Source organism: Mobula birostris, chromosome 32 (genome assembly GCF_030028105.1).
Source record: "Mobula birostris isolate sMobBir1 chromosome 32, sMobBir1.hap1, whole genome shotgun sequence".
Lineage (NCBI taxonomy): Eukaryota > Metazoa > Chordata > Chondrichthyes > Myliobatiformes > Myliobatidae > Mobula > Mobula birostris.
Genome location: NC_092401.1, coordinates 5,289,183 through 5,301,773, shown reverse-complemented (window position 1 = coordinate 5,301,773; position 12,591 = coordinate 5,289,183). Strand labels below are relative to the sequence as shown.

The window sequence follows — 12,591 nt, the reverse complement described above, 5'->3', positions numbered from 1 at the left end:
TGCATGTTTTCACCCTGTCTGCACCCTTCGTGAAATTACATACTTATATTACAGGGGTTCTCAACCTTTTTTAAGCCAAGGACCCCTACTATGAACCGAACAGTCAGTGGACCCCCAGATTGGGAATATCCTGCTCTATTAGCTCACCCCTCAGTCTCCTACGTTCCAGGAAATAAAGTCTTGGACTACACAACCTCTGCTTGTAACTTAGGTACCCAAGCCTAGATGACATCCTGGTAAATCTTTTCCGCAATCTTCCTGGTCTAATAGCATATTTCTCAGTGTACCAACGCCTTCTTCACTATCTGGTCTAGCTGTACACCAAAAGTGCTTAGCGCAATTGTTTTACAGCCATCAGGGAATGCTGATGGGTGGTATCTACTGCCAGTATCGTTCAGTTTGCCAACAATCCAGTCCACCAACTCTTTATATTAATGGTTACGGGAATCTTGGCTCCGGACTGCCTGGTGTGCTTATAATGCAAGTCAGAGAAAGGTAAATTCTTGTTAAATATAGGAGTGAAAGGTTATTGGGTGAGACAGAATTTCAGCATTGGGGGTACAATCAGGTCAACATGATGCTATTGAATAGTGGAGAACTTGCAAGAGTTTTTGTGTTCTCCTAAGTCAAATGTTCATGGGAAGAGTTAGAATGACGTATTGTTAGGAAGAGGAGAGTGGTTTTAAAATACTGGTGTTTGTTTTATTTTTCAAGTGTACTGCGATGGGTTTGTGACTTAAGTATATGGCACCTTTACCATTTCAGCATTAAATGGATTGTCAACGTGCAAACCAAGTCTCCGAGTAAGAGTGACTGACTTGGAGTCATGAGGAGAATGAAAGTGTCCAAGGGACAAGGCCTGGATTTGCAGCAAACAGTGCAGATCATGTGTTTCCCACTTCCTTACAACCCGCACTTGATTACAGAGGAGGTACAGCACAGAAACAGGCCATTTGGCCCATCTCCTCCACGATGCTTATGCTCAGCCCAAGCCTCCTCATGCTCTCTTCATCTCGCGCCAGTCTTAGCTTCTTCCTTCTCCCAAATGCACTGATTCAGCTTCTCATTACATGTTTTTCTGTTGTTTGCATCAATTATTCCTGTGGGAACGAGTTTCAATATTTTTACCACGCTCTGGGGGAAGAAGAATTCCGAGTGGATTTATTATGGACGTATTCTTCTGACTCCTGATGAAGTCAGCATGAATTTCGGAAGTGGAGTACAATGTGCAGATGTTGAGTTGTGTCTTTACCAGCCCAAGGATGAATTTTGCTGTGGAATTTTTCCCCTATAAATGGAACACCACTGAAAGATGTTTTGGTGCATCTGGGCAGTTGATGGAAACATTAACTGGGAGAGAGACTAATGCTTGGGTAACAAGTGGATGTTCCCTTCTCCCTACCCACCCCTCAATTTCATTTTTAATTACCCTTCCCACCTTCACTCCCTTCCCTATTCCCTATCCTCCTTTACCCTCTCTACTGTTCCCAACCACTCACCAATATTCCCTTCCTTACTCTTTGCCATCTCCCACTGCCCTCCCCTCTCCTCTCCTACTCCACTCCTGCCATTCCTTTGCCCTCTCCTATTGCCTTACCCAACCCTCCTCTCCATTCTCAACCCTCCCTCCTCTGCCTCTTCCCCTTAACTGTACCCCTCTCTTTTCACCGAAACCCTCCACTCCGCAGTGTTCTCACCGGCCTACCTCCACCCCGCGGTGCAGGAATAGCAGGAGGAAGATCTGATAAAGGGGTATGTTTGAGAGTGGAAGAGAATTGGGCTGAGTTTTGCCCCAGTTGGAGGGAGAGGGAGAGGGAGAGAGAGAGAGAGATGGGCACCTTTATGAAGTCATAGAGGAGAACAGGTTTATTATCATTGAGAGATGCTGTGAAATTTTGTTGCTTTGTGGCAAGAGTACAGTGCAAGGCATTAAAGTGATAAATAAAATAGAGGAATAGTGAGGTAGTGTCCATGGACCATTCAGAAATCCGATGGCAGAGGGGAAGAAGCCGCTCCTGAGACACTGTGTGTGGGCCTTACCTCCTCCCTGATTGCAGTAATGGGAAGAGGACACAATCCGTTTGGTGAGGGTCCTTAATGATCGATGCCACCTGCTTGGGACACCACTCTTTGAAGAAGTCCTCGATGAGAAGAGGATCAGAATCAGGTTTAATATCACCGGCATACATTGTGAAATTTATTGCCTTTGTGGCAACAGTAGGATGTAATATATAATAATAGAGAAAACACTGTGAATTACCGTAAAAAAATATAATAGTTACATTAAATAAGTTGTGCAAAAAATACTAAATAAAAAAGTAGTGATGTAGTGTTTATGGGTTCAGTGTCCATTCAGAAATCAAATGGCAGAGGGGAAGAAGCTGTTCCTGAATCGTTGAGTGTGTGTCTTCAGGCTTCTGTACCTCCTCCCTGATAGTAACAGTGAGAACAAGGCATGATCTGGGTGATGGGGGTCATAACGATCGATGCCACCTTTTTTGAGGCATCTCTCCTTGAAGATGTCCTGGATACTACGGAGGCTAGTGCCCATGATGGAGCTGACTAATTTTACAACTCTCTCCAACTTCAATCCTGTGCAGTAGTTCCCACCCCTGCCCATACCAGACGATGATGCAGCCAACCAGAATGCTCTTCGCGGTACATATGTAGAAATTTGCGAGTGTTTTTGGTGACAAGCAAACTCCTAATGAAATGTAGCCGCTGTTGTGCCTTCTTTGTAGCTGCATCGATACGTTGGATCCTGGCTAGATCCTCGGACAATGTTGGCAGCCAGAAACTTGAAATTGCTCACTCTTTCCACCTGATCCCTCTATGGTTTGTGTTCCTTTGTCTTATCCTCGCTGAAGTCCACAATCAGCTCTTTGGTCTTAATGCCGTTGAGTGCAAGGCTATTGCTGTGACACCACTCCACTAGCTGGAAAATCAGAGCGAGTATAAAGGAGACTGATCATTCCTCCAGAGAGAGGCAGAGAGTGCGGGGGTTTGAGTATATGTGGACCGCTAACGTATTCTTTCTTTTCTTCCTCACAGAGCAACGATGCCTTGGGGAACACATGGAACTGGTTATATTTCATCCCGCTCATCATCATTGGTTCCTTTTTCATGCTGAACCTTGTGCTTGGTGTCCTGTCGGGGTAAGTGCTTCGTGCCTGTTTTCCACTCTCTTTCGGCCAGCAGACTCCAATGTCAAGTTCCTCCTTAAGGCTGATTTATGCTTCTGCATCAAATGGACGCCGTAACCTACGCAAGTGGCCTATGCATGTTGTAAGCATTTATACTTGTGCGTTGGTGTGTCTGCATTGCTCTGCAATTCGGGCACGTCGCGCATGCGCGCGCACCTGCCCGTGCAAGGTTTCATGGTCATGGTAGTCTTTCTCAGCGTAAACAAGTTTAAAGCGAGCATCTTTTCTCGTAAAAGCGAAATGCGTCCTCCATAATTTTGGAGGTCTGAAAAGCTTTATGGAAAGCAAGCAGTCAGAGTTCCTTCCCTGCCCTTCAGTCGCCGAATGGGAAGCTATTGCAGCGTAGGAGGAAATGGGATGCTACCGAGCGGAACAATCACAGTTGTTGTGGTCTGCGTTGCCGCGACGCCTAGTTACATTTTGGGAGAGGTGCGCATCAGGCTACGGCGTAGGGATCCACGTAGGGTTCACGACTACGCTGTACCTACGGTGTCGATTGGACGCACAGGTATAAATCAGCCTTTAGGATGGGGCAACTAACAGAAGTAATTTTTCCCATTCCTTGCAGTTTCAGACCTGGGTGATTCGGTTGGATTAGTGATCGTGGCTTCCTCAGATATTTTGAGGAATATCCCTCCCTACCCCGTGATCTACAGCACCAGCCCAGCTCTCCCATTGCCACCTTTGATCTGCTTCCCTTTAACTCTTTGATCCCTTTGTAACAGAGAACAAAAAATAGGCATTTCAACGATCAGCTTTATTCACCGAACACATTGACATGTATTAGGAATCTTCTGCCTGTCTATACCTGTTCCTGCCTGTCTATACCTGTTATGCACCTCCTTTTTCTTAACCAGAGCCTCAATATCCCTCAAAAACTAAAATTCCATAAATCTGTTATCCTTTCCTTATATTGTGGCAGGAACATACAAACTCTGTACTCTCAAAATTTTACTTTTGAAATCCTCTAATTTACCTTCGCCAGAAAACAACCTACCCCAATCCACACTTGCTATCAAAATTGGCCTTTTTCCAATTTAGAATCTCAACCTGTGGACCAGACCTATCCTTTTCCACAATTACCTTGAAAATAATGACATGATCACCAAAGTGTTCCCCTACACAAACTTCTATCACCTTCCCTGTCTCATTCCCTAATGGGAGATCCAGTACCACACTCCCTCTAGTTGGGACCTCTATGTATAGATTAAGGAAACTTCCCTGAATACATTTGACAAACTCTTTCCTATCCAGCCCTTTTACAGTATAGGAGTCCCAGTCAAAATGTGGAAAGTTAAAATCACCTATTATCACAACCTTATGTTTTTTTTAACAGTCTCCAATCTCACTACAAATTTGTTCCTCTAAATGCTGTGGACTGCTGGGTGGTCTATAATATAATCCCATTCACGTGGTCATACCTTTCTTATTCCTTAGTTCAACCCATAAAACCTCACTAGACGAGTTCTCCAGTCTGTCCTGATTGAACACTGCCATGACATTTTCCCTTGCTAGTTATGCCACCCCTCCACTTTCAATCTCTCCTGATCTATCACGTCCAACCCAATGGAACTCCAGAACATTGAGCTGCCAGTCTTGCTCCTGCTGCAGCCAAGTCTGACTAATGGTTACAATGTCATAATTCCATGTGCTGATCCATGCCCTGAGCTCATTCGCCTTTTCCACTAGTATTGAAAGGAGTATTTCAATACCACCTGCATTAAAATATACACAGTCCAGGTCGTTAGTCCAACCATGCTGAGCCTTTTGATTCCTGACTTTGTCTGAGGTCGTAACAACATCTATCCCCATACCATCTCCGCTATCTCTTCTGGCACTCTGGTTCCCAACCCCTGCAACTCTAGTTTAAACCCGCCCATGGAGCACTGGCAAACCTTTCCACTGGGATATTAGTTCTCCTCCAGTTCAAGTGCACACCTTCCCTTCTATACAGGTCCCACCTTGCCTGGAAAAGAGCCTAATGATCTGAAAATCTTGAGTCCTCCTCTTATACCAGCTCCCTGCTTCTGACCTCACTAACACATAGCATGGATAGCAGTCCTGAGAACAGCCCTGCGGGGGTCCTGTCCTTTAACTTAGCACCTAACTCCCTGAACTCACTTTGCAGGACCTCGTCACTCATCCTCACCAAGTCATTGGTACCGACATGGACCACAACCTCTGGCTGCTCACCCTCCCACTCAAGAATGCTGAACACTCAATCCAAGGTGCTCTGGACCCTGGCTATATACCATCTTGGAATCTCAGTCTCATCCACAGAATTCCCCTAACCAACTGATCTCCTGTTACTACAGCCCACTTCTTCTCCCCCTTCACTTCAGAGTCCTGTGCCTTTGATTTGGCATACCAGATCATGTTGCAGTCAGTCAGGATACTTTCAACAGTATGTTTGGAGAAGTTCATTAGAGTGTCTGGTGACAAGCCAAACCTCTTTAACCTCTAAAGAAAGCAGACACTGGTGTGTCTTCCTTGTGGTCGACCAGAGTTGAAATCAGCAATTTTTGGCCCCATTCCATCCTGTCATGGGGTCATAGAATTCAAGAGCACTGGCCTTTTGGCCCATCTAGTCCATGCTTAAGTATTATTCTCCCTATTCCCAACGACTTGCACCTGAATCATAGCACTCCACTTCACTCCCATCCATATACTGTGTCAGTCCAAATTTCTCAATGTGAAATTGAACCCACATCCACCATTTCTGCTGGAAGCTCATTCTACCCTCTCATCACTGCCTGAGTGAAGAAGTTCCCCCTCATGTTTCCCTTAAACATTTCATCTTTCACCTTTAACCCATGACTTTTAGTTCTAGTTTCACCCAATCTCAGTGGAAAAAGCCTGTTTATATTCACCCTATCTATACCCATCATAATTTTGCATACCTCTATCAAATCTCCCCTCATTCACCTATGCTCCAGTGAATAAAAGTCCTACCCTGTTCAAACTTTCCCTATACCTCAGGTCCTCAAGCCCTGGCAACATGCTTGCAAACGTTCTCTGCACTCTTTCAATCTTACTGATATCTTTCCTTAGGTAGGTGACCAGAACTGTACACAATACTCCAAATTGGGCCTAACCAATGTCTTATACAACTTCAACATAACGTCCCAACTCCTGTATTCAATACTTTGATTTATGAAGGCCAATGTGCGAAAAGCTCTCTTTATAAACCTGTCTACCTCTGACGCCACTTTTAAGAAAATATGAATGGTATTCCTGGATTCCTCTGTTCTGCCGCAGTGCCCTGTGTAAGTCCTACCCTGTTTTATCCTTCCTAAGTGTAACACCTCGCATTTGCCTCCATTAAACTCCATCTGCCATTTTCCAGCCCATTTTTCCAGCTGGCCCAGATCCCACTACAAACTCTGATAGTCTTCCTCATGGTCTACTGTACCTCCAATGTGGTGTCATTCACAAATACGCTTTTCCAATTTACCACATTATTATCCAGTACAGGCAACCCAGGTTCAATTCCCACCTCTGCCTCTAAGGAGTTTGTATGTCCTGATCACCGCATGTGCTTTCTCCAGGTACTCTGGTTTCCTCGCACGTTCCAAAGACGTACCAGTTGGTTTGTTAATTGGCCATTGTAAATTACCCCATGATTAGGCTCGGATTAAATCAGGACATTGTGGGCAGCGTGGCTCCCAGAAGGACCTATTCTGTGCTATGTCTCAATACATCGTTGATATACGTCCTTGTCAAATGTCCATTACGTCTGCTTTAATGGGAGCACCTTTGTTGCAGGGAGTTTGCCAAAGAGAGGGAGAGGGTGGAGAATAGAAGAGCGTTCCTGAAACTGAGACGGCAGCAGCAGATCGAGAGAGAGCTCAACGGCTACTTGGAGTGGATTTGTAAAGCAGGTAAGCATGGGGTTCGAACAACAGAAGCGCAATGAGCAGGGCTTTACCTTCTATCCTGGGATGGCCCAAGGATGTCAAGGATAACTTGCTTGCACTGCAGTTCTGTGGGTCTGTGTTGTCTGATGAGGTCAGTGTGGGACTTGTGGCCTCTAATGCAGGTGGGTCAGGGGGTGCTTGACCAGGTGAGTGTGTGGACAGTGTGGGATTGGTGTGTGACCAGGTGAGTGTGCAGACCATCTGGGACTGGTGTGTGACCAGGTGAGTGTGCAGATCGTCTGGGACTGGTGCGTGACCAGGTGAGTGTGCATATCGTCTGGGACTGGTGTGTGACCAGGTGAGTGTGCAGATCGTCTGGGACTGGTGCATGACCAGGTGAGTGTGCAGACAATGTGGGACTGGTGTGTGACCAGGTGAGAGTGCAGATCGTCTGAGACTGGTGTGTGACCAGGTGAGTGTGTGGACAGTGTGGGACTGGTGCGTGACCAGGTGAGTGTGCAGACAGTGTGGGACTGGTGTGTGACCAGGTGAGTGTGCAGATTGTCTGGGACTGGTGTGTGACCAGGTGAGTGTGCAGATCGTCTGAGACTGGTGTATGACCAGGTGAGTGTGCAGATTGTCTGGGACTGGTGTGTGACCAGGTGAGAGTGCAGATCGTCTGGGACTGGTGCGTGACCAGGTGAGTGTGCAGACAGTGTGGGACTGGTGTGTGACCAGGTGAGTGTGCAGATTGTCTGGGACTGGTGTGTGACCAGGTGAGTGTGCAAATTCTGGGGCAATACACTTCATAATGTGGTGGCACGGTAGTGTAGTGGTTAGCACAACGCTTTACAGTACCAGCGACCCGGGTTCAATTCCTGCCACTACCTGTAAGTTTATAGGTTCTCCCCGTGACCACATAGGCTTCCTCCAGGTGCTCCGGTTTCTTCCTACGTTCCAAATTGGTACCGGTTGGAAGGTTAATCAGTCTTTGTAAACTGTCCTGTGATTAGGCTAGGGCTAGATTGAGGGGTTGCTGGGTGGTGCAGCTTGGAGGGCCGGAAGGGCCCTTTCCACAGTGCATGTCAATAAATAAATAAGAAAGCGTGACTGGAAAGGAGCAGCAAGTGTGGAAAGGGGGAGGGTACAGGCTGGCAGGTGATAGGTGATGTGGGCTGCCTCAAAGACTATCACCCGGTAGCACTCACATCGACAGTGATGAAATGTTTTGAGAGGTTGGTCATGACTAGACTGAACTCCTGCCTCAGCAAGGACCTGGACCCATTGCAATTTGCCTATCGCCACAATAGGTCAACGGCAGACACAATCTCAATGGCTCTTCACATGGCTTTAGACCACCTGGACGACACAAACATCTGCGTCAGGATGCTGTTCATCGACTATAGCTCAGCACTTAATACCATCATTCCCACAACCCTGATTGAGAAGTTGCTGAACCTGGGCCTCTGTACCTCCCTCTGCAACTGGATCCTCGACTTCCTAACCAGAAGACCACAGTCTGTGTGGATTGGTGATAACATCCCCTCCTCACTGACGATCAACACTGGCACACCTCAGGGGTGTGTGCTTAGCCCACTGCTCTACTCTCTCTATACCCATGACTGTGTGGCTAGGCATAGCTCAAATACCATCTATAAATTTGCTGATGATACAACCATTGTTGGTAGAATCTCAGGTGGTGACAAGAGGGCGTACAGGAGTGAGATATGCCAACTAGTGGAGTGGTGTCACAGCAACAACCTGGCACTCAACGTCAGTAAGATGAAAGAGCTGATTGTGGACTTCAGGAAGGGTAAGATGAAGAAACACATACCAATCCTCACAGAGGGATCAGAAGTGGAGTGAGTGAGCAGTTTCAAGTTCCTGGGCGTCTGGATCTCTGAGGATCTAACCTGGTCCCAATATATCGATGTAGTGATAAAGAAAGCAAGACAGCGGCTATACTTCATTGGGAGTTTGAAGAGATTTGGCATGTCAACAAATACACTCAAAAACTTCTATAGTTGTACCATGGAGAGCATTCTGACAGGCTGCATCACTGTCTGGTACGGAGGGACTACTGCACAGGACCGAAAGAAGCTGCAGAAGGTTGTAAATGTAGTCAGCTCCATCTTGAGTACTAGCCTACAAAGTACCCAGGACATCTTCAGGGAGCGGTGTCTCAGAAAGGCAGTGTCCATCACTAAAGACCCCCAGCACCCAGGGCATGCCCTTTTCTCACTGTTACCATCAGATAGGAGGTACAGAAGCCTGAAGACACACACTCAGCGATTCAGGAACAGCTTCTTCCCCTCTGTCATCTGATACCTAAATGGACATTGAATCTTTGGACACTACCTCACTTTTTTAATATACAGTATTTCTGTTTTTACATATTTTTAAAAATCTATTTAATACATGTAATTGATTCACTTGTTTATTTATTATTATTATATCTATTATTATTTTTCTCTGCTGGATTATGTGTTGCATTGAACTGCTGCTGCTAAGTTAACAAATTTCACATCACATTCTGGTGATAATAAACCTGATTCTGATTCTGACAGGTGAGACCAGGTGAGGGGAAGGTGGGTGGGTGGATGGAGGGGGAGAAATACAAGCTGGCAGGTGACAGGTGAGACCAGGTGAGGGGAAGATGGGTGGGTGGATGGAGGAAGGGGAGTACAAGCTGGCAGATGATAGGTGAGACCAGGTGAGGGGAAGGTGGGTGGGGGAGGAGGAGGAGAAGTACAAGCTGGCAGGTGATAGGTGAGACCAGGTGATGGGAAGGTGGGTGGGGGAGGAGGAGGAGAAGTACAAGCTGGCAGATGATAGGTGAGACCAGGTGAGGGGAAGGTGGGTGGGGGAGGAGGAGGAGAAGTACAAGCTGGCAGGTGATAGGTGAGACCAGGTGAGGGGAAGGTGGGTGGGAGTGGAGGGGACGTACAAGCTGGCAGGTGATAGGTGAGACCAGGTGAGGGGAAGGTGGGTGGATGGAGGAGGAGGAGTACAAGTTGGCAGGTGATAGGTGAGACCAGGTGAGGGGAAGGTGGGTGGATGGAGGAGGAGGAGTACAAGTTGGCAGGTGATAGGTGAGACCAGGTGAGGGGAAGGTGGGTGGGTGGGGGAGGAGGAGGAGAAGTACAAGTTGGCAGGTGATAGGTGAGACCAGGTGAGGGGAAGGTGGGTGGGAGTGGAGGGGACGTACAAGCTGGCAGGTGATAGGTGAGACCAGGTGAGGGGAAGGTGGGTGGATGGAGGAGGAGGAGTACAAGTTGGCAGGTGATAGGTGAGACCAGGTGAGGGGAAGGTGGGTGGGTGGGGGTAGGAGGGGGAGTACAAGTTGGCAGGTGATAGGTGAGACCAGGTGAGGGGAAGGTGTGTGGGAGCGGAGGGAGAGTACAAGCTGGCAGGTGATAGGTGAGACCAGGTGAGGGGAAGGTGGGTGGGGGAGGAGGAGGAGAAGTACAAGCTGGCAGGTGATAGGTGAGACCAGGTGAGGGGAAGGTGGGTGGGAGTGGAGGGGACGTACAAGCTGGCAGGTAATAGGTGAAATCAGGTGGGGGGGGGATGATTTAAGGAACTGGGAGGTGATATGTAGAAAAGGTAAAGGGCTGTAGAAGGAAGAATCTGAAGGAGAGACAGTGTTACATCCTCAATGCGGGCTAGCACTGAGGTGAATTAGCAAGCTTGGTGTTGGCAAGGCACCCTTGATATTTTGTTGTCATTTTACTGGGAATTTCACCCATAATGTATTCAGTAGGTGTCATAGATCCTACAGCTGCTTAATGCCAGTGAAGATACTGCCATTAACGTGAAATATACTCTCTAAAGGTATCAAATAACTCACAGCAATTCACCATGTCAAAACTCCCAGAAATCAAATTAATGTGAAGTGTTTTCTGAATGTGTAAAGCTGTTTTATAGATATAATTTATGACAGGTCTCCTTCATCATATTCTCATTTTCTTCCTATTGTTTGACTGTTCATTCCATGCAGAGGAGGTTATCCTGGCAGAGGAGGAGACCGACATGGAAGAAAAGTCACCTTTTGATGGTAAGGTTTTCTTTTAAAAGAGAATGCAGTAATTCAGCCTTGGTCACAAGTTGTAGAACACACGTTGTGATAAATTGTCCATTATATTGGAAATTAAAACCATTGAATGGGTACATAGATTAAATAGGGATCAAGAGATATGGGTCAAACATGGGCAGATGGCACTCAGTAAGATGGGCATCTCGCTCAGCATAGACTAGTTGGGCTGAAGGGCCTACGTGCTTGCTGTAGTAACAGTGCAATCACTCTAGTCGGGTACGATGTTCTCAGAAGAGGTTTCTCCTTAATGAAGAATGCCTGTGCGTGACTTTCTTCAATGTGGGGAGGCTGATGCACGGGCAACCAACACGTTGTCCTTGACAGATCGGGGTCAGGGGTCAGTGGCAAGGAATGGGGATCTGCCTTCACTGCCGTTGTGATGTGTCATCGTTTTCCGCCAGCTCCACCAATGGTCGGGCCGCTCTCTGTCTGGAACCTCCCCCTGGGTGACCCTATCAGGATGACATTGCTGTCGGGATCTCAGGAACACACAAGGTGATGATCCTCGGAGGAGGGTCATGCTCTATGACGCTACTGCTCTAAATTCAGATCCACTGGGCAGACTTCAGCTGGCGGCCCTTGGATGTCTCCAACTCGGTTCGCCTCGCACCTGGGCCGACTGCGGAAGTCAGTGATGAGCTGGAGCTTGGGTGCCATTCCAGCCGCCCTCCCATTCGCAGCTGAGCCCAGCAGCGAAGCGCTGGCAAGCTGGAGCGAGCGATCGAAAGCACCTCCCACTCTACCCCTCATCTCCACTCCAAGGAGGGCTGGTGTATGAAGGGACCGTTCAGATTATTTGTATATCTGACCTTCATTGCTACTGGCTTACCTTCTCAACACGAGGAAGTCTGCAGGTGCTGGAAAACCAAAGCAACACACGCAAGATGCTGGAGGAACTCAGCAGGCCAGGCAGCAGCTATAGAGATGAATTCACAGTCGACGTTTTGGGCCGACGCCCTTCTTCAGAACTGAAAAGGAAGGGGGAAGACACTAAAATAATGGTTTACTTTGTTTAATGCTCATATTTTATGGTCATAGGGTCACACTGCAGAGAAACTGGCCCTTCGGCCCATCGAGTCCATACAGACCACCAGCGACCCAATTACACTAATCCTATTTTACACTCTCTACACTTCCACTAACTTCACCCAGTTTCTGCCTCTCGCCTACACACTCAGGGCATCTTAGAGTGACTAACTCACAGGTATTTGGGATGTGTTAGGAAACTTGAGTACTTGGGGAAATATCTTGGGAATGCTTTGACTCCACACTGGAGATCGGGATCAAACCCGGTTTGCTGGAGCTCTGAAGAAGCAGTACGGCCTCTGCACCATCACAGTGCCCTTTGTGTTTCAATTACTTTTTTAAACTATTTAAATAATTTGGTCTGGGAGCAGCAGAACATTGGACCAGAAACCCCTATAAAGGACTGTGA

The 12,591-nt window shown here is 47.3% G+C and overlaps 1 protein-coding gene across 1 annotated transcript in view; it reads left to right on the top strand.

Moving 5' to 3' along the window:
* Window positions 1–12,591, top strand: part of LOC140191058 (voltage-dependent P/Q-type calcium channel subunit alpha-1A-like) — a 597,550-nt gene that overhangs the window by 364,377 nt on the left and 220,582 nt on the right. The window contains exons 9-11 of the mRNA XM_072248133.1: window positions 3,052–3,155; window positions 6,969–7,084; window positions 11,061–11,117. Of these exons, the coding sequence (XP_072104234.1) occupies window positions 3,052–3,155; window positions 6,969–7,084; window positions 11,061–11,117 (277 nt within the window). The remainder of the gene's footprint in view (window positions 1–3,051; window positions 3,156–6,968; window positions 7,085–11,060; window positions 11,118–12,591) is intronic.